Source organism: Pteropus alecto, unplaced genomic scaffold (assembly GCF_000325575.1).
Source record: "Pteropus alecto unplaced genomic scaffold, ASM32557v1 scaffold108, whole genome shotgun sequence".
NCBI lineage: Eukaryota > Metazoa > Chordata > Mammalia > Chiroptera > Pteropodidae > Pteropus > Pteropus alecto.
This window is the reverse complement of record NW_006441946.1, coordinates 178,763-199,468: the sequence shown is the minus strand read 5'-3', so window position 1 is coordinate 199,468 and position 20,706 is coordinate 178,763. Positions and strand designations below refer to the sequence as shown.

Genomic DNA, 20,706 nt, shown 5'->3' with positions numbered 1-20,706 from the left:
TCAGCAGTTAACAAATTACTGTGCAAGTATGAAGAGCCTGAATGTTTACTTGGAAGGGCTAGATGAGGTTAACTTTAAACAAATTAATTCGTAGATATGGGCCCATGTGATGCTTTAGACTTTGGAAGAAAGTGTAGTTTTTTCCTCCATGTTGGAAAAAACATTAGCAATTTGATAAAACCCAGCAGTCAGGGTTCTCCTTCATTCCTCACACCTCACACCGTGCGTTCTGACGACGATGGCCTTTCTGTTACCCAATCTGAAGTGGCATCTAGACCCCGAAGACGGGGCCTGGACCCAACCCCACCAGGCAGCGAGTGAGCCTCTCCATGGTGCCGAGCCCTCTGTCACCGTCACTGCCATGCGGTTCGTGAGCTCCCGTCAGCACGTTTGCAGTCACTCCAGCTTCCAGCACGAGTGGCTCCCCTGGGACGCTTTCCGAGGCAGCGTTCGCTCTAGTTCTCTGCCGGATTCTCTGTGTTGAGTTTGTTATGACTGTCGTTCTGGTCATCACCATTTTAATAACCTTGTTTCTGAGTCTGTCACCCTCATCCACCTTCAGCTACACCCACATGCTGTCCCCATGACCCACCCAAGTGCCATGTCCAGCCCAGCGTTTCTCAGCGTGTATCAGACTTGCCCGGGCCCTTGCTAGGAAGCAGACGCTGCCCCCCGCCCCCGCCCCACACATCTGGGCGGGTCCTGGGAATCGCCTCCATGTCCTAAACGCAGCAGGGAGAGAGTGGCCTTGGCCAAATGGTCTTTGATCCATCCGAACCGAGTCAAGTCTGACTCTTTACTGGGAAAATGTGTTAAGATGCTGAGAGTTCAGGGTTGTGTGCTTTTATGTATTTTCAAAATTATAAAATATTTTATGTCTCAATTCTGAAGGTGCCCACAGAGAATTTTAACACTATCTATTAAAATGTTTTCTATCGGACAGAAAATTTTCTCGAGTTCTGTCATATTCATTCTAAAAGCTGAGCTGTTTTTCTGATGCCACATGGAGAGGGAGGCCCCTCGGGCCGTGCCTCTCAGTCGTGTGGCCCTGTGCAGGCCCCGGTCTGCACCACCAGGCCCAGGGTTCCGCGCACCTTCCAGTGGGGGCGAAACCTACCCACGGTGGGTACTTCCGACCCGGCAATGATGTCAGCACCTTGGAAATCCTTTTGTTCATTAATTTGGATTATTTAGAATTTTTTAAATTTCTTTTCAAATGATCATTTCACTTATTCACTTTTCAAAATGTCATATTCATTATAAAAAATATAACATGGTTTAATTGTTTTCAGTACACGTGGATGAATGTATGCCAGTGTTCTGAAAAAAATTTGGAGACTTTAACTGCTGTGCTTGTAGAATGCATTTCTTGAACGTTCCATCAGGAGAGTGGACCTGAGACACGCGGAGGGACCCAGTGGTCACCTTGTGGACAGGCCTACTACAGTGCCCGTGAGACCTGGTCCCTGGCTTCTGTCAGGAGGGGCGGGGCGGGGTTAGTGTCATCACTGCAGGGCCCTCGTTTCCAGTGGGACGTCGTGTTGGCTGCTTGAGGCCGAGTGCCAGTGGTCTCAGGAGAGGTGGAACCTTGGCGGTCTCTCTGCTTGTTAGCTCTCTGGCCCCCGCTGAGCGGGGGGCCTGAGACAGTGGAGTGAGGAGGTGGCAGATCCTGTTGTGGGACTTGGAGGTGGGACCCAGCCCAGCCTCCCAACGTTACCAGGACAGAACGACCCATAGGTGGTGTCTGCTGCGTTGCTGTCCTCGCTTGGCTTCCCGGCTGGGTCACTGCGCTGGGACCGCCCACCAGCAGGCCGCCTTCACTCCGCGCAGCATCCTAGCTGAGACTTGGAGGGACACATCTCTCAAGGCCACTCCTGTGCCTCTTGGCACTATGACAGGGCCGTGGGCGAGTGTTGTGGCCGGTTCCTGTGGTGCCTGTTCAGACGCATGCACTAAAGTTGGTCCTGCCCACGGTTCTGTCTTTCAGGAGTACCCGTAAGTAGCCGGGTGTCAGCGAAAATTCAGCAACTGGTCAATACCCTCAAGCGACCTAAGCGACCGCCATTACGGGAGTTCTTTGTCGATGACTTTGAAGAACTTTTAGAAGGTGAGAGCTCCCTGCCATCGCTTACACTTGTGGGCCTGCGGGCCCATAAATATGATGGTGTCTTTGGTACCCAGGCCACTTTACTTTTTAAGAACAGTAACCTTGGCGTTCACTAGAAGATGGGACTCTTCTCCAGAGACCGTGTAGGTGCTGTTCCCGCAGCTCTGTCCCAGGGGACAGGCACTCTCGAAGGCCTCTCTCAGGTCTCAGAAACTCAGATAGGTCACAGGAAATCTTTCCGACAGCGACACAGCTCCTCTGCGCAAGTTTAAGAGGAACGCAGGGAGCATGCGGCATTTGCGTTCGGCCGACACGCTTTACAAATCCAGGGGCTGCTGTCTTCACCCCCGAGTGTGCACAAGCCTTTTAGCACAGACACCTGAAGTCAAAACAGAATACACTTACTCCACCAAACACAGACTGTCGTGTTCTTGTTCTTTACACCCAAGTAGGACATGCTGGCTTTCTGGGCAGCAGGTGGAAGGAGGTTGCCAGTCACACACTGTGAGAAAGAAACCATTTCAAGAAGAGAGAAAAATCTCGGTTTCTCACCTACCTAAAGAGTTGTATTGTATTTTGAGTCACGTATTTGTGTTTTGCTTGAGAAAAGATCTGTGCTCGTTACTCATAGCAGTTTTAGTGAATAAAAGTTACATTTCATTAGTTAAGAACACAATGTAATTTAGCGAGGTCTGAGTTCTCTGGAGGCCAGGATTGCTCCTGTGTGCCATCAGTAATATTGCAAACCTGAGTGCTGCATTTCTGGACTCCGGGCACGTTCGGATGGACAGCTCTACCTGCCTTCCATTTGTAAATGCGCTCTGGTCTCCCCAACGACCCCACCCAACGTTGCCTGGGAAGTCGTCAGAATTAAACGCCCCATTACATCCATTGTTCTAGAAAAGCGTGTGTGCGGGTTTTCCATGCAGTGATAAACCTATGCTTCTTTAAGTGTAATTCTGGTTTCTTTAGGAGGAAAAACATGGTCATGCTAATGTGGATATATTTTTCTTGAAAAACCTCTTGTGTACATGTGTATTTAGTCCAGCAACCAGATCCGAACCAGCCCAAACCAGAGGGAGCGCAGATGTTGGCCATGCGCGGGGAGCAGCTGGGTGTGGTTACGAACTGGCCCCCGTCTTTAGAAGCCGCCCTGCAGCGATGGGGGACCATCTCGCCAAAGGCCCCGTGCTTGACCACGATGGACACGAATGGGAAGCCCCTGTACATCCTCACTTACGGTAACCCTTCGAGGCCCACCTGCCTGTTCGTGTATGCTCACACCTGCTGCCTTTTGGGTGGCTAACGGGCACTGGTGCGGCCTTATGCTTCCGGTCTGGAAATACATGGACTCCGAAAGGAAATAGTTTAGGAAAATTATTTGGTTTGAATAAGAAAAGTTATTAATTGTTAAATGTTTTTTTGAGTAAAATCCAGAAATGGATCCCAAAGCTTACTTATCGTGACTTCACGAGGTTGGAGTTTACCTCCTGGGTCATAGATGTGCTGTTCTCAAAATCAGCCCTCCTGGGAAGGGTTGGTGGTTGAAGAATGTGTAGCCAACTCTGTGACACGTATCGTTCAGAAGAAGTGAAATCCTTCTCCAAAGCGCTTTTTTAGAAAACAAGAGCAAGAAGCTTCCTAAAATTCTTCATCCAGTGCGATTGACACAGTCTGAGTTCTCAGGGATAGTTAACTGTACCAAAGGGGCCCGTTCTCTGTTCCGTGGATCAGGCCATGGGAAGGCAGATCGTCAGGTCCTTTTCACACTGTCTGCTGCAGCTTTGCAGAGGAACCAGCTCAATATCACATCTGCATGCATAAGGGTAGATTACTTTTTGTTTTGTTTTGTTTTTATGATAATAACACTCTTCCAAGTGTAGGTAGGAAAGAAATAGTTTTCTACATTAGTAGTTGAGGTTAGGACTCGGATGTTGCATGAAATAGAGTCCAGCCCCCTGCGGTGTGGGGCCCAGAGGCACAGCCGTCGGCTCGGCCACTGTCCCAGGCATCTCGTGGACAGCAGTGAGATGGGGTAGGGATGCGCGTTTCGTAACTTTGTTTTCATGGCTTCATTGGGTGATTCTAAGTAGATAAAGAGTATTTCACCCGCGATGAGGCATAAGTTTGATTTTTTAAAAATTACACTCTTGGAAATGGGTTTTATTCGGTCAGAAAGATAATTCTCCTGTGAGAGCCTCATTTCCTGCCAGACTCGGCTGCGGAGCTGGCTGTGTTAGTGGACAGGGGAGGGGCTCACCTGTGTGCACACAGCTCAGCACACATCCGTCAGCCACGGGTGCCGCTTACGGTGTTTGAAGCGCTCCAAGCACTGGCGCCAAGATGTGGGGTTCAGAGATGAGTGAGGTGTGGCTCGGGGCTGGTGAGCAGACAGGAAGTACAGCTTGCTCTGGGGGGCTGGGGAGCGGAGGGCACTGACTCCCCTGAGGTGGGTGTAGGGTGTCAGAGACGGACAGTGCTGTCTACGAAATTTGGACCCATGTGTTTGTACCAAGGCATCACATCTCCTGTTTTTCGATCATCTGTATTTTGTTATATTTTAGTCATCTATACAAGGCATATGCTGTGGGTCAGTCTTGGTTTTTACTTTGTTAAAGGGATAGAGGGAAACAACGCATTCTCAAATATAAAACGACAGTTTATCAGGACGCAAAGTGAAGGTGTCAGCGGACACGGTGAAAACGTCAGGAAACTGCTTGCTACGTAGGAACATTGAATAGATGAATTTCGAATGGTCGGACGTTGCCGAAAAGAGAAAATTTCACTGCATAAGAATTGTTCTAACACCAACAACTTGGCATAATCGAGGGGCCAGGCTGTTCAGTGTGACCGTTCACATTCAGCCCCAAAACGTGGCTCCTGCAAAGCCTTTGGGTAGCAGAATCCTGCTGAGAAACACAGCGAATGAAGGTTGTGAACAAACTGATGTTGAAAAATTGTAGGCTTTCTATTAACCAATATAAACAGAAAGCGTACCAAAGAGAACCATGGTGTTTTATACTTTTAATCATTTTGCTTTGTTGCGGCCTGCTTTTCTACCAGGCAAAAGCTCATCTTTTTTTTTCTTATTTTTTTTGATTTATGACTCGACTTTCTTTGTCTGATATATTTTAAAGGACGTAGATGCTCGAGCTAGAAAAGCATCAGGCAGCCTTTCTGTGTCTTTTTGGGCTCGTGTGCTGTTGGTGACGTGCTCCTCAAGCGCTCACGACGGTGTCCGTGTTAAAGAGCCCTGTGCGCCCATGAGCTCCGACGGCCCCCGCCCCGCGCTCACCCTCACTCCGATGGAGCGAGGTCCATATGCCTGTGTCGTAAGATGGCGATGCCAGTTTCTTTTTTCAGTGTTGTGTAGTTTTCACCATACAGGTTTTTCACCTCCTTGGTTCAGTTCCCACGTGTTTTATTGTTTGGTGAAGTAGCCAAAGGGACTGTTTTCTTAATTTCTCTTTCTGATAGTTCATTATCCGCGTATAGAAGTGCGACCAATTTCTGTATGTTGATTTTGTATCCTGCAGCTTTTACTGAATTCACCTATTCTAACAGTTTTGTTGAGTGGAATCTTGAGGGTTCTCTCTATATAGTGTCATGTCATCTGCAAATAGTGAGTTTTACTTTTTTCCAATTTGGATGCCTTTTTTTTTTCTTGCTCAATTGATTTGGCTAGGACTTCTAATACTAAGTTGAAGAAAAGCAGCTGGACTGGGCATCTTTGTCTCGTACTTGATTTTACAGGAAAAACCTTTTTCTTATTACCGTTGAGTATGATGTTAGCTCTGGGCTTGTCATGTATGGCCTTTATTACGTTGAGGTATGTTCCCTCTATCCCACTCTGTCGAGAGATTTTTATCAGGAATGGACGTCAGATTTTGTCAAATGCTGCTTCTGCATCTGTTAGGATGCTCATATGATGTTTATCCTTCATTTTGTGAATGTGGTGAATCACATTGATTGATTTACATGCGTGGAACCCTCCTTGCATCCCTGAGAGAAATCTCACTTGGTCATAATGTATGATCTTTTTAATGCATTGCTGAATTTAGTTTGCTGACATTTCGTTGAGGACTTTTGCATCTATGGTCATCAGGAATATTGGTCTATAATTTTATTTTCTTATGGTGCCTTTGTCTGATTTGCATATCAGGGTAACGCTGGCCTCATAAAATGAGTTTAAGTGCTTCCTCCTCTTCTGCTTTTTGGAGGATTTTCAGAAGGATTGGTGTTAATTCTTCTTTGACTATTTGGTAGAATTCACCGGAGGAAATACGTGTCATTTTGCACAACATAAACTAGCAGTAATGCACCATGGCCATGGTCTTTGCCCTACTTTACTCTCTAGAAATCTTCCCTCACGACTTCGGTGATAATTAAAGTTCTCTCTGGCTGGGCTGTAGGTGCTTGTGTTAGTGCCGCCTGCTGGTGTCCAGGTTGCTTGCATTCTGAGTCAGAATTGCTGGCATTTATTGCTCATCTTGATCCAGAAACTCAGTACAACTTCAAGACTTAAAATGAAAAAAGTAACATACTCTGTATAGTTTACGGCGGGCATATATCCACCTTCAGCTTACGTGTGTCTTTGTAATTTGCACTGACAGGTAAACTGTGGACAAGAAGTATGAAGGTTGCTTACAACATTCTGCATAAACTAGGTACAAAGCAAGAACCGATGGTGCGACCTGGAGACCGGGTAGGTGCCGTTTAATTAATTTATCGCATCTGCAAAACACACCGTCTTATGTGGGAAAGATACCAAAGTTCAGCGTCTCCTAAGACTAACGCTGCTAAATCCGCCTCGCTTCACACTTACTAGGAGCAGCCACGCAGTAAGTTATCTAATCTTCACAGCACCTCAGGCAGCTGAACTAGGGTGTGTCTCATGTTATCCACAGGGACACTCGAACTTGAGAGGTGACACTCGTGTGATATCGGGTGCAGGCACATAAGGAGTAAGTGGCATAGCCAGCGCTCACATCCTTTTCTGTCCAACCCCCAAACCTTGTTTCTAACCATTGTCACGTATCATCTGGTTTGAAACATTCTCGTGTCATCTGCCTGGGCAGGCAGGGCAATCACGTTTAAAACTTTTTTTTACTACTCTGTCTCTCTGTCTCTGTCCTCCTCACTCTTCTGCCTCTGAGAGGGGACCACACACTGTGGAGCATTACCCCTTTTCTAATAAACTTTCATTTTGACTCTAAGAAAAAATAAAACTCTTTACATTAGTCAGTGGGATTAGCATTCTTGGCACCAAACTGCTGGTACCATTCCTTTCCCAGTGTGAAATGTCTCAATATAGGCTACCATCTTTCATAGAAAAGCCAGTTTTTGTTCTTACCATGATATGATAAGTTACGGAGCACAGACAGTACTATTTTCCATTTTAATATCACACCCAGAGCAGTTGATAATCTCATCCGGGCTTTACTTCCGGTTGAGGAGTGAGGCTGGGCGTGGGACCCCGTTTTCTTGCCTTTTCCTTATAAGCCGCTGTGTTCCTGAGATGCCCCAAGACTGGGTTAGTCTCCCTGGACCCCGAGGACCCCCAGTGCATGTTATAAAAATGTCGTCCAGCACCCTAAGCCAATGAGAACGTAAGCTGTGATTTACATACAAGGCATTATTAGAGGCATGGGCCCACTGCAGGGAATTCTTTAAAAGATCTCTGCTGCCCCAGGTCCCGTGGTGGACTATGATTCTTTCCAGTTTTTTACTGAATAAGTTTGACTTTTAGCCTTCACAAGTCAATTGTAAGACTCACACTTCCAATTATAAAACTTTACTAGAAACCTATAATAATCAAAACAGTGCGATACTGACACAAAGACAGACGTAGACCTGAGCGGGTCCAGCGGCCAGCTCAGCACCCCGGGGAGGCAGCGCACGGCGTCTGGTCACGATTGTGAAGACTCCGCAGAAATCCGAGGGCGTGTTTATAAGCCCAGTGAGAACAGTGGAAAACAAGCCCACGTGCACCAGTTTCTCCTACGTGAAAATGTGGACATGTGGAAGATGAGATGCAGAGAATGAGGGTAGTCGTATCCCGCCCAGTTTTGGGGACCGTCGGTGGGACGTTTGCCTTCCACGTGGATTAGAGGAAAGCCTGTGCCACGTGTTCAGACGCGTCTCTCTGGCATGCACTGTGAGCAGGGCACCTGACGTGTCCCAGCGTCCCTCCTCTGGGCGAGTGACCCTGTTGTCTGGTCAGCACGTTTCCTGGCATTTTAAGCGCTGACCTCAGTGTTAACAGAAACTCCTCCACTCTGTCCCCCAGGTGGCACTGGTGTTCCCCAACAATGACCCCGCTGCATCCATGGTGGCCTTCTACGGCTGTCTGCTGGCCGAGGTCGTTCCCGTGCCCATCGAAGTCCCACTCACGAGAAAGGTAAAGAGAAAGTTGTTCCGTTAAAGCCTGTTGACGGGCGGCAGGCTCGCTGTGCGGGAACGTTCTACCACGAGGGCAGACCGTGTGCACAGCCATTTTGAAAGCGGCTCTCCACCTCAGCAGAGTGTGGACTGGGAGGCACAGGTCTTTGTGTCTGCGGGGTTAGGCTTTCAGCGGTTGTCACGGTGAAGGGGACGGTAACCACGCACACAGCTCAGCCATGGGCCTTGGCAGGAGCTGCATCTTAGAGGCGGAGCGTCTGTGCGTTGGTGACGTGTTGGGCCGAGGGGTCTGTGCACGAAGCGGGTGTGTCGAGTTTCTCTCCCCGGGGTCTTGAACTCTTGCACCCTGTTCCCAGCCCCTCTCCTGCCACGTCGTCCTGGTGCCTCCCTCTGCATTCGGTGTCTCTTCGTCTCTGGGTTCATCGTTTTAGAAAGCACATCGCGAGCTGGCAGGAGAAAGGCATGATTCAGGGGGCAGCAGGCAGCCACCGGGAGGGCCAGAGCGAAAGCCCGAGCGCGGCCACCAGGCCTGGGCAGGTCCAGGCAGGCACCATGGTGCCCTCCCCTGAGCCACTCAGCTGCGGATACTCTGGCAAACACACGTGTCCAACAAGCGCCCTCCTGCTGCTGAGCCTGACTGAGGACCGGCCTCCCCGGTCACCCCATGGTCACGGGGCGGACGATGTGATAGCCACACTCACATTAAAGTGACCGATTAGAATTGTACTCAAAGGCCCCGCCTGAAGGAAGAGCACTGTGCCAGCCAAACACGGCTGTCCCCGACCGTGGGTGCCGGAGGATGTCAGCACCATCGCCTAGAGACAGGGTTTTTGCTGGGGTTAAATCTGCAGTAAGGAGGAATTTGGTCACCTGAAGGACTGCAGTTTTAAGAGGCAAATGTTGCTGATTTAACTTGGGTGAAAACACCCTATCACATCACTTTTAGTGACGTGAAGACAGGCAGAGTGACAGGCAGCTGCGGGTTCACGCAGAGCCAGGTGGGGGTGCTGGGAGATGACAGGTTAACTGTGCTTCATGACGTTTCTAGGACGCCAGCTCCTTCACGGGGTGGGTCACAGCCCGTGTGGCTGGCGGGAGTAAAGAGAGTGAATTGAGCTAACTTCCTGCCGTCGCTCTGCCGGTGGGGCAGCTGGCCATAGTAAGTGACACAGGTGACGGGGCTGGTGGTTGCCGTGGCTGCCCCACCCATTGCGTCTGGTCAAACACCACATTCTTAAGTCGGGGCCATTATTCAGAGGCTCCCACTACTCGGTGTCACCAGAGTCGATGTCACACAGCTGTGGTCTCTGTAAACCCATGTCTTTATTTCGTGAGACAGGACGTACTCAGGGCGAGGGAGGGCGACCAGGTCTCCATCTTGTTGGTCAAGGACCAGAGCCTTAGCTCTGAGTGTTGAGAAGTAGGCATTTGGTAGCCACTCGGCTTTCTGGGACCCATTCTGTCCTCAGTCATTGTGTCCTCCAGCCACAGTCCACAGGGCAGGAGGGGCTTCACGGGACATGCTAAGCACCAGCCCCATGCTGACCACCTGCGTGCTCTCCCCAGTCGCCCTTGCTGCAGACCTGGGAGATCTCTGCCCTTCACCACCCCCTGCTGCAGACAAGCCGAGGCCACGTGAGCTGTCGCCCATCCCCGGTCACGTGGCCAGCCAGCAGCAGCCTGGGCTCTGACCCTGCCTCTAACCCCAGCTCACACCCAAGCTGCAGGTCATGCAGGGAGGCCCGCTGCATCCCAGAGCCCAGGGTGAGGCCAAGGGAGCAGCCATCTTCTCGGCTTCATACTCCTCTCTCTGGTTGACCCCTCCAGGATGCAGGAAGCCAGCAGATCGGGTTCCTGCTCGGCAGCTGTGGGGTTACTGTTGCCTTGACGAGTGACGCCTGCCACAAAGGACTGCCCAAGAGCCCAACGGGAGAGATCCCACAGTTCAAAGGTATGTCAGCACCGTGTCACAAGGCAGACTCTTCACTGGGGATGCGTGCACTGCACCCCGTCTGTCCTGGATGCACTCTGTGCACAGGAACGTCTCATAACACATCCCGTCCCAACAGCCCACGTGGTGTAGCGTGATTTAACTGCCAGCTGCTCGTGGGGCTGCTGGGGGGGGTCCCAGCCGGGTTCCACCTGTGTGTGGCGTTGTGCACATGGTGCCTCAGTAGAGAGGCAGTTCTGGAAGTGTTCACCTAGCAGGGACTTGTCCTGTCTCTCCAAGGTTGGCCAAAGCTGCTGTGGTTCGTCACGGAGTCAAAACACCTCTCCAAACCACCTCGGGACTGGTTCCCCCACATTAAAGATGCAAATAATGACACAGCATACATCGAGGTCAGTTGCCGGGGCCCCACGTTCCCGGGGAGCTGACGGACGTGCCTTTGCGTTGGCCTCGCATACCACCGTCCCCGCCGTGTCGTCTCGTTTCAGTATAAGACGTGCAAGGACGGAAGTGTGCTCGGGGTGACCGTGACGAGGATCGCGCTGCTGACCCACTGCCAGGCGCTCACGCAGGCCTGCGGCTACACAGAAGGTATGGGCGGGACCTGACTCCAGACCTCTGCCTGTGACGCGTGTGTTGACCAGTAGGGGACCGCGTCGTCCACGCTGGTGACCGTAAACGTCCTGTGAAGTTTGCACCCGGCACAGCAGAAGGTTGGCTCGTGTTGTTGAGCGTCTCAGTCACTGCATCCGCCGTAGCAAACTGCAGACTGGGGACCGGAAAGCAGGTGTTTCTCGCTGTCTGGGGGCCGGGAGCCTGAGAGGAGGCACCGGCAGGGCTGGTTCCTGGTGGTGAGCACGTCCTCCCACTCACAGATGGCACCTTCCCGCCGAGGCCTCTGTGCATGTGGGGAGGCGTGGTGTCCGTCCCTCTTCCCTAAGGACTCGGGTCCTTTGGCTCAGGCCCCAGCCCCCAGCCTCATTTAGTCTCCGGCGTCTCCTTAGAGGTCCTGTCTCCAAATCTAGCCGCTCTGGAGGTCGGGCGCCCCCACACACGGGGGCCGGCTCACGTCATAACGCACCGTTAGCGCCGTTGTGTTCACCTCTGAGCCTACGCACAATCTCTCAGGACCTTAGAAAAGCCCTGGACCGCGAGCTTCTGGGGGTGGGCCTGCGAGCCCCCAGGTGGGCCACACTGTCGGGAGCCAATGGACTTCATGATGTGCTTTCTGTCCCGAACGGGGTGGTCATGAAGGCCAGGGGCTGAGGCGACCAGGTCCCTGCGTCACAGGCACTCGAGGGCCAGCGCCCGGGGAGGCTGGTGGCGTCTTCCCCCGCTGCCGGGCAAACCGCTCCTCTCTTCCTACCCCCACTCTTCTGGCAGTCTCCCCTTTAAAAGCCGTTCTCTTGTCCCGCGAGGTGCCGGGTCCCTGACGAGCCTCCTGCTTAGTTCCCACACACAGCCACGTTGCCCTCCCGGTTGCCACCCTTGTCAGCGTTTCCAGTTTTGAAGTCGACGTTTCTGACGACTCATGGCCCGTTTCCTTGCCCTGATTTCTTGACGGTGCAAGGCCATCTCTTGGGGGTTAGAGAGGGAGCATATATATCTTGCTTGCTTATTTCTTGATCTAATACTCGCATGGAGTGGCATCTAGGCTGTCTCCCTTGAGCATGCTCATTTCGAAAGCCCCTCTGCCGCCCTTTCTGTGACAGGGTCGGGCGCACGTGCTGGAGCCCTGGTGAGCGTGGTGAGAACGAATGAGCAGGGCTGTGAGACGAGGCACCGGGAAATGTCTGGGGCTCAGCGACAGGCAGTGCTGGGCAGGCCTGTGACAGCCGGGCCGCCTGCCCAGGCCAGCTGACAGATATGACCTCAGAGGCCTCGTTCGTGGTGTCGCTGGCAGCCAGCTCTCCAGCTTGGCTTCCACATCTCATTGTACTCGTTGTTTTCAACTGTATGTTTTTAGTTCCCTTCTCCTGCCCCCACCTTTTAAAAGAGTCACCCCTATAACCCTGGAATGCCTCCCAAATCCCTTGCTGCCTCTATCACTCCAGCCTCACTGAGGCTTCTCTGGCGCAGCAGAGGGCGTTTGCCGGACAACCCCTCATCCCCCACATTTCCTGGGAGAACACATGTCAGAAATGGAAGCAACCTTTAAAAAAAGGAAAAAGGCTGGGAGGGGAAATAAGTATGTAAAACGAGGAGCCACGCGTCATGTGGTGGTGTGAGGAGGCGTTGCTGTTAACGAGCATGTCAGAACCTTCACCCAGGACACGCTCCAGGCTGGCGGCGTTTCCACCTGGGTTTGGAGGCTGCGGAGTTTCTGCAAAAACACGGTGGAATGATGTTTCCCAAGACCTCTCACGACCCACCAGGACACCGGATTTTCCTTGCCTTTTGTTCTGTGCCTCTTTCGTAAGTGAAAACCTCTCCCTTTTCACTCCTGCAGCTGAAACGATTGTGAATGTGTTGGATTTCAAGAAGGACGTCGGGCTCTGGCATGGAATCCTGACGGTAAGGGCGCCCCACCCAGCCGCTGTTCAGACAGTGAGCGAGCACCATTCATAAGGAAGGGTTGGGAGCAGGAGCCAAGAGGGCCAGGTTACCTTCCAGACAACACTTCCAGATTGTTCTGTGATGCGCTGGGACCAGTTGCCCACCTGCATGGTGCTGAGCGCCCCTGGCGGGCAGTGAGCACACCCAATCGTGTCCCGTGTGGAGCCTGCTTTGGGCAGGGACCTCTCCTGTGTCACCTCTGTGGGTGTCCTCGCTTTCAGAGTGTCATGAACATGATGCACGTGATCAGCATCCCATATGCACTGATGAAGGTGAACCCGCTGTCCTGGATTCAGAAGGTCTGCCAGTACAAAGGTGCGTCCCGGGGTGCCCACTGTCCCCCACCACGAGGCCCTCCCTAGCGTCACATGGTCTGATGACACGCGGTAACCCCCTCTGCTCCTCTTTCAGCAAAAGTGGCCTGCGTCAAGTCCAGAGACATGCACTGGGCGCTGGTGGCACACAGGGATCAGAGGGACATCAACCTCTCCTCTCTGCGGATGCTGATCGTGGCCGACGGCGCCAACCCCTGTAAGTGACAGCTGCCACTCCCACGAGGACAGCAGGCAACGGGCCTCTGTCTCCAGGGTTCACTCTGCACCGTGGTGTTGCATTCTCGTCTTCACCTCGGTTGAGAAGTTGTCATAGACTAACAGCCAAAGGGGCGTAATCCCTGGCTGGGCACATGGCTTGGCAGTGGGGACCAGGGTCCAGCAGACCTCCGGGGGCCGCGTGCTGCTCCTCTGCATCCTGACTCGCTAGGGGACGTCACTTAACTCTGAATCCTTCCTCTTTAGCTGCAAAATGGTATCTAAATCATCCGATTTTGTGGGGATTAAATCCAGTCCCTATGCACAGTTGCTTCAGATATAAAAAAAGTCTTGAGAAATGTTAACTGTTGTTTTATGATTCATAGTGGTTTTATTGATCCGGAAATTGATTTGTCATTTTTAATGGAATTTCATTACCAAATCTTATAGAAAAATTGCTCAGGTAAAGTTAATTAGCAGCCCCACAGGAGACTGTTAATATACCTTGAGAAATATTTCAGTCAGTTGAAACAAAAACCAGTGTGCTTGTTTGGTTTTTTTATCAGAGGAACATATAAGGCAGAAGTAAAGGGAAAGAATGACTATTAAGTGAAGGAAATGTTGGTTTCTGACCACATTTGTAAACTGCACGAGGTGTATATTTGTAAATTAAAGCTACAAATACTTTCTTAACAACTGATACAGATAATTATCATGACTTTCATAAAAGATCCATTTACAGAATAACTCCCCAAATTGAGCTATTTTACCTATAACTGTACAGAGCAGTGTGTCTTAAAGGATGCAAAGTCAGCTTGTGTGAGGAAGTCGATAGCTGTTAGGTCCTGGGGAGCTATGCCCGAGGTCGCGTTCAAGTTACTGCAGAGTCTCCTTCACCTAGTTAAGGTTGGGTTTACCTGCCTTTCGGAGCCTGCGTGCTGAAAATAGTCGAGCACATGTCAGCCACGCTGCGCAAGTCCACCAGTTAGCAGACAGGTTTTATTGAGTACAGTGTGTGTTAAAATTCTCAGGCCCTGTGGGTCTAGGAATACTGCTTCTCATTGTGCCGAATGAGTGCAGCTGTGTTCAGTGTTTTCCACGCTGCGTAACCTTGCATGTGCCTGGACCCCAGCCCGGCAGCACGTTCCGTCGCAGGGTGTTTTCCCCAGTCCCGCTGCCTGATTCCCAACCCCCCTCTTTCCAGGGTCTATCTCTTCCTGTGATGCATTTCTTAACGTCTTCCAAAGTAAAGGCCTGCGCCAGGAGGTCATCTGTCCCTGTGCCAGCTCGCCGGAGGCGCTCACGGTTGCCATCCGGAGGTAGAGCTGCAGGACCCGCGGGGTGGTGGCGGCTAGGCAGCCACGGTGGCGGGTCTCGTGGCAGTCAGCCTCAGTTGGGAAGGAGGGGTGGGCACTGATGAGTTCTCCCCAAGTCCGGACTTGCTCACTGGAGAAGCGCCGGGTGGGTGGGACGGCACCAGGAGAACAGGGCCGGGGGAGACAGACCCGAATCTGCCTTACCCACCCAACCCCATGACCACCGTGTCCGCCCGCCTCTTGTCCTGTTGTCCAGGGTGGAGTAGTGTCCGCCTCATGGCAGGTCCACGCATGTGTGAACTTGACGCTGGATGAGCAGAATCGTCGTTTCTGCTCCCTGCTGTCGTCTGTGTGCTCAGCATATTCTTCTCCCTTTAGCTATTTTCGGGGCTGGAAAACAGCTCTGCAGAGAGGCTGTGGTGGTTGTCCGTGGTGGGCACGTGTGAGGCGGGCACAGGGCGTGCAGTGCTCCTGAGGGGCTTTTAAACATCGGGAACCCTGGGGCTGAGCTGGTGGACACTGGCTTCTCCAAACACAGGACACAGGGCCCCTGGTGAGCTAAGCATCGGGGCACGTGGCCACCAGGTGTGTTCTGAGCACCCTGTGGTGGCTGCCCTCAGTGTGCACAGGCGCTCGGATGACATCTGTGATTCCAACACGCCCCTGCTCCTACAAACTCACACGGAACCGCCCCTACAGGCCCACAGACGACAGCAACCAGCCCCCCGGCCGGGGTGTCCTCTCCATGCACGGGCTGACCTACGGGGTCATCCGGGTAGACTCGGAGGAAAAGCTGTCTGTGCTCACCGTGCAGGACGTCGGCCTCGTGATGCCTGGAGGTGAGTGTGGGCTGACCGCTGATCAGAGGCCCCCTGACCCTGACCGGAACTTAACTCCAGTCTCTTTCACTGTTCGACCTTTAGAGGTTTGGGGTAATGCTGCCCCCTGATGGCAGAAAACCCAAATGTTCAGGCAGCCCAGGAAGGGTGTGTCCCGCCTTGTCCACTGGGTTCCTCCCCACGCATCCCCAGGGGCCCTCTGCACAGGACGTGATCTGGCCCCGGCTTCCTGCATGTCACCTCACCTGTCCACTGACCCTGTGAGCAAAAGCAACGAAGCCAGAGCGGCTGGGAGGCAGGAGGCCTGGCATTCCCTGCCCCTCCGCCCCTCCGGGTTCCTCTCTGCGTGTGCCCTGGTGTCACAGATGGCGCACCTTCCCCCTTCCACGTGCTGCATCTCAGGCCCCTGTGCACATCCAGCCTTTGCCAGGCCTCCTGCTCCTAGCCGCTCTTTCTTTAAAAAAACTTACTTTGCAAATATAGTAGATTCGTGGTTCCAGCCTCAGAATATTCAGGCTGTACAATGAGAAACCTCCTTCCCAACGCCAGAGGTACCAGCTTCTCCTTTTAGGAATATCGTGGGGCTGCAGACACACACGCACGTACTGACACACACACACTCGGCAGCTCGCCCGCTGACCCGCACGCACACTGACAGGTGCACGCACTCACATCTCCGCCCACCCTCGTTTTCCTTCAGCGAGATAAGCGCTGTTTCCCCTGCGTTCAGTGCCACGCAGCGTGGGGCCTGCCGTGTCCTTGTCCCATAGCTCAGGGCTCATTTATCAGTGCGTGGAGAGCCGTCTTTCCCAGGCCTGCTGTCCGCGGTGTTGGCCTGCACGCAGTCTGTTCGGTCTGATCCCCGGGTCAGCGTTGTCTGGTGCAGCCAACGTGCGAGGCCGTGCATGACATGTCTGTACTTCCGTCTGCACGGCTGTGAGGACAGTTGAATGGAGAAAGTTCTAGAAGTGGGATTTGTGTCTAGGGCAGAGGCCTCCATAACTGGTAATACTGTGTGTCCTTCGGGAAAATCGTGCGAATGACGTTCCTGTCACAGGTGGGGACGCCCCTCCCTCCCAGCCCCCGCCCGTGTGCCGTGAGACGGTTTGCTTTCTGTCTGAAGGGTGAGGAGTCTCTGGGGTAGTGTCGTTTTAAACTTTCCTCTCCCCGAGTGTGATGGGCGTGTCCTGCGTTTTGGTGGCTCTGTTTCCTAGACTCACCACTTCTGTCACCTCAGCCCCAACCCAGGTGAGCAGAGGTCAGGCTCTTCCCAGTCAGTTTAGCCGTCACTGATGCACCTCACCTCGCTGAGCTGCCAGCTTCCTAACCAGACCCATGGGCTGCAGTGGCTGGACCCCGGGTGCGTTTGTCGTGGTGGCGCCTCACCTGTGTGCCACGGTCGTGGAGCGCTCGGCATCGCTGAGATGTATGTGAGAACTTTCAGCACCCTCCGAAGGGTGAAGGCCACTATCGCCACAGGACCCAGCGCCCTGCACCCAGAAGCGCCGGGAGACTGGAGGGCAGCATTTTGCACCACTCAGGTTGTGTCCCAGAGGCTGCGTGCCCTTTGCTGGCGGCGTGGCTGTGGCCAGTGACCCTTAGGCTTTGTCTGAGCGTCACCCTCATGTCTGAGTGGCTGAAAGGGCTACTGTCTTTAATTATGATTCACGCATTGAAATTAAAGCAACTGGAATTATCTGCTGACGTGTCAACCATGAAATGTGACGTTCTGCTAAAACGTGTGACAAGTGAGTCACGTGAAAATCGTGACTCACTTTGGGGAAAGGGCTGCCTGGCTGCCACCTCCCTGTCACACCGCAGCGTCGTCTCTGTGCGCATTTCCATCCGTGTCCGTTTATCCTCCCCCATACACGCCTGCTCTGTGTGCAGCCATCACGTGCTCCGTGAAGCCGGACGGGGTCCCGCAGCTGTGCAGGACAGACGAGATCGGGGAGCTGTGCGTGTGCGCCATCGCCACGGGCACGTCCTATTACGGCCTCTCGGGCATGACCAAGAACACCTTCGAGGTAGGTCGGAGAGGCGAGCACGCCGCCAGGGGCACGGCACGGAGGACGAGACGAGACGGGAGACGGATCTGTAGTCAGGACGGTTGTGCCTGCTCTTGCCGCTCTTACCGTTCCCAGTAAGTCCGGCTCATCAGCATTGTTCCCACCTCATGACCAGTCTTGCCGCTCTTACCGTTCCCAGTAAGTCCGGCTCGTCAGCATCGTTCCCACCTCATGACTGGTGGGAAAGGGCAAGTGTAATTCCTTAGAAATGAGCCTCTCTAATCTATTCCTGTTCGCATCTTTGCCTGGGCAGTCAGAGGGGCCGTGACAGTGTATGGGGGAGGGGCGTGTACAAACGACCATCTCCACGGCTCAGGCAGGTGTGTGCAGTGGGTGTGCTGTGCCGTGTGCATAGGTACGCATACACACGCACACCACGTCACACTAGCTTCGTGAGTGAGAGGTTGAGGGACAAACGAGATCCAGGGACTCAGTGTGTCAGAGCTTGTCATCGGCTGAGTGATGCTGACCCGGGGGAGGGCTCACGCTTTTTGATTAAGTTATACAAAGGAAGCACGAGCTGTTTGAGGACACGGTTCGGACTGTTTGGAACCGCGGGTGCTGGGTGTGCGTTCATGTTGCCCAGAAGCGCTGTGGCCCCATCCTTCCCACGCGCTCGGCAGGCTGGGTCTCGGGGAGACACGTGCAGTCTGAAGGCACATGATCTGCGTCCTTTATGTGCGTCTTCCCATAAGGAAAGTGTGGTTCCCATAAGGAAAACCACGTGACGAGTAGGGACCATTTCAGACCGAAAGATGTTACTTAAAAGTGCCCCTTGATTCTACACTGGTCACTTTTGTGCTGGGGCTTCGTGAGCAGAATTCGAGTTTTGGAAACTGTTGTGATGGCCTCTGGGCATTGCTTCTTAAGGGGCTCAGAGGCCGAGAAAGGGGACCACATGCAGCCCCGTGAGATAGTCGGAGGGGCGGACCGGGACCAGCGGTGTCCGGCAGCCGTGGGAGAGAGGCCAGCGGGCAGCTCGAAGAGGAGGCGGAAGGCAGCGTCACGGGTGCTTAGGTCTTGTGCTTCCCCAGGTGTTCCCCGTGACAAGCTCAGGGGCCCCGGTCAGCGAGTACCCCTTCGTGAGGACAGGCCTGCTGGGCTTTGTCGGCCCCGGGGGGCTCGTCTTCGTGGTGGGCAAGATGGACGGGCTCATGGTGGTGAGCGGACGCAGACACAACGCCGACGACATCGTGGCCACTGCGCTGGCTGTGGAGCCCATGAAGTTCGTCTACAGGGGAAGGTGAGCACCCACCCCGTTCTCTGCACTTTTGTATAAAATTGACAAATTCTTCGAGCTCATAGGACCCCGTTTCCTCTTCCGTAAAGTGAACCGCACTCAGTGACCTTCGAGATTCTAGCTGGTTATGAACGTCCAATGTCACAGAAACTTCCTGAGCACCATAAAGATAGTCTTATTAACTTCTCTAAGTTAAGCAGAAATATCCATTTGAAAAACGTATTTTTAACAAGTAGCTATACAGAGAGTCAGCTATTCACGTGGGTGCAGGTCCTTTCAAAGGTAACAGTCGAGTGACAGATTCGCGCAGGAGACGCCCGTGGCCCCCTCCCCAGCACGCCCCAGCCTTGCTTGGCACATGGCGAGCGCGAGTGGCTGCGGCCCCTGTGTTTCTTGCTTTAGAGTTTACTTGAGCATCGCAGCTGAGGGAGCAGGAGAAATAGATGTGTGGGTGCAGGTTGCTGCCTTTGAATTTTCTGTAGGCTGCAGCTTCTTTGGGGGCGGGGGGTGAAGGTGTGGCAGTCACCAGGGCCCCGCACCTCCGTGAGTGGCCGGCAGGTCCAGTAGAAAACCCTACTTCCCGGTGGTGACTCTTCCTGAGTAGGAGACGTTGCTCGCAGGCTCAAGCCAAGATGGGAGCCGAGTGGTTTTCTGAGCCTCTGCAGTTTGGGCAGTCGTACAAACTCCTGTGGCTGCCGGGAGCGGCGGATGTTGTCACGCAGCCTGCAGGTGGCCTCACCAGGAATGGGGCATCTGCCTCGCCTTCGTGCCGTCAGAGCACCCGACCCTGACGTCAAAGTGGCTTTCTGGAGCAGCCACCAGGCGGGCACCCTGCGCCCTGAAAGCAGCCGTGAAGCTCCACAGTGTGGACTGCTCCTCCCGGCCCCTCTGGCGTGCTCACTGTACCCCCACCCTGTCCCACAGGATAGCCGTGTTCTCGGTGACCGTCCTGCACGATGAGCGGGTCGTGATTGTGGCTGAGCAGAGGCCGGACTCCACGGAGGAGGACAGCTTCCAGTGGATGAGCCGGGTGCTCCAGGTACAGCAGCTTCCGTGCGTCTGTTAGGGTGTGGCCGACCCAGTGGTCCCTGGTTGTCAGTCAAGTTGATTGGAAATGGCATCAGCTCCAAAACACGGACTTGTGCCCTGGGAAAGCAGCCGTCTGCCCGAGGTCAGGGCCTCACAAACTGGCTCCCGCCGTCACCGTGGGAGGCACGCGTACGAATGTGTGTTAGGGCCTTCAGAGTGTGCGTCTTCTCCCCATACTCCCGTCAGTGTGTGTGGCATTCCATGGTCCCTCTGTCACCACGCAGCTTGGCGAGGTGGGCGGCAGCCCGTTAAACTGGCACTTTCGCCGGCCGTGCCACCGTGCTGCCGCGCCTCCCGGCGTGGACACGTGCTGCATGGCCTGCACACGTGCCTTCGGTCTCTCCTGCACCTGCTCTAACGGTCCCCTCTCGTGACTTCCAGGCGATCGACAGCATCCATCAAGTCGGGGTTTATTGCTTAGCCCTGGTGCCGGCCAACACCCTCCCCAAAACCCCGCTTGGTGGGATCCACTTGTCAGAAACGAAGCAGCTTTTTCTGGAAGGCTCACTTCACCCCTGCAATGTCCTGATGTGCCCGCACACCTGTGTCACAAACCTGCCTAAACCTCGACAAAAGCAGCCAGGTATGTCTGGGGCCGGGAGGGATTGCA

The 20,706-nt window shown here is 53.5% G+C and overlaps 1 protein-coding gene across 9 annotated transcripts in view; it reads left to right on the top strand.

Moving 5' to 3' along the window:
- Window positions 1-20,706, top strand: part of DIP2C (disco interacting protein 2 homolog C) — a 204,834-nt gene that overhangs the window by 147,863 nt on the left and 36,265 nt on the right. For all 9 annotated transcript variants that reach the window (XR_003048439.1, XM_025051681.1, XM_025051686.1 and 6 more), the window contains 16 exons: window positions 1,988-2,107; window positions 3,151-3,348; window positions 6,721-6,812; window positions 8,397-8,507; window positions 10,337-10,460; window positions 10,740-10,849; window positions 10,946-11,048; window positions 12,907-12,971; window positions 13,235-13,328; window positions 13,425-13,544; window positions 14,748-14,862; window positions 15,559-15,698; window positions 17,589-17,725; window positions 18,802-19,010; window positions 19,932-20,046; window positions 20,478-20,679. Coding sequence is in view for 8 of the 9 variants with exons in the window: in XM_025051681.1 (XP_024907449.1) it covers window positions 1,988-2,107; window positions 3,151-3,348; window positions 6,721-6,812; window positions 8,397-8,507; window positions 10,337-10,460; window positions 10,740-10,849; window positions 10,946-11,048; window positions 12,907-12,971; window positions 13,235-13,328; window positions 13,425-13,544; window positions 14,748-14,862; window positions 15,559-15,698; window positions 17,589-17,725; window positions 18,802-19,010; window positions 19,932-20,046; window positions 20,478-20,679 (2,055 nt within the window). In the remaining variant the exon portion in view is untranslated. The remainder of the gene's footprint in view (window positions 1-1,987; window positions 2,108-3,150; window positions 3,349-6,720; window positions 6,813-8,396; window positions 8,508-10,336; window positions 10,461-10,739; window positions 10,850-10,945; window positions 11,049-12,906; window positions 12,972-13,234; window positions 13,329-13,424; window positions 13,545-14,747; window positions 14,863-15,558; window positions 15,699-17,588; window positions 17,726-18,801; window positions 19,011-19,931; window positions 20,047-20,477; window positions 20,680-20,706) is intronic.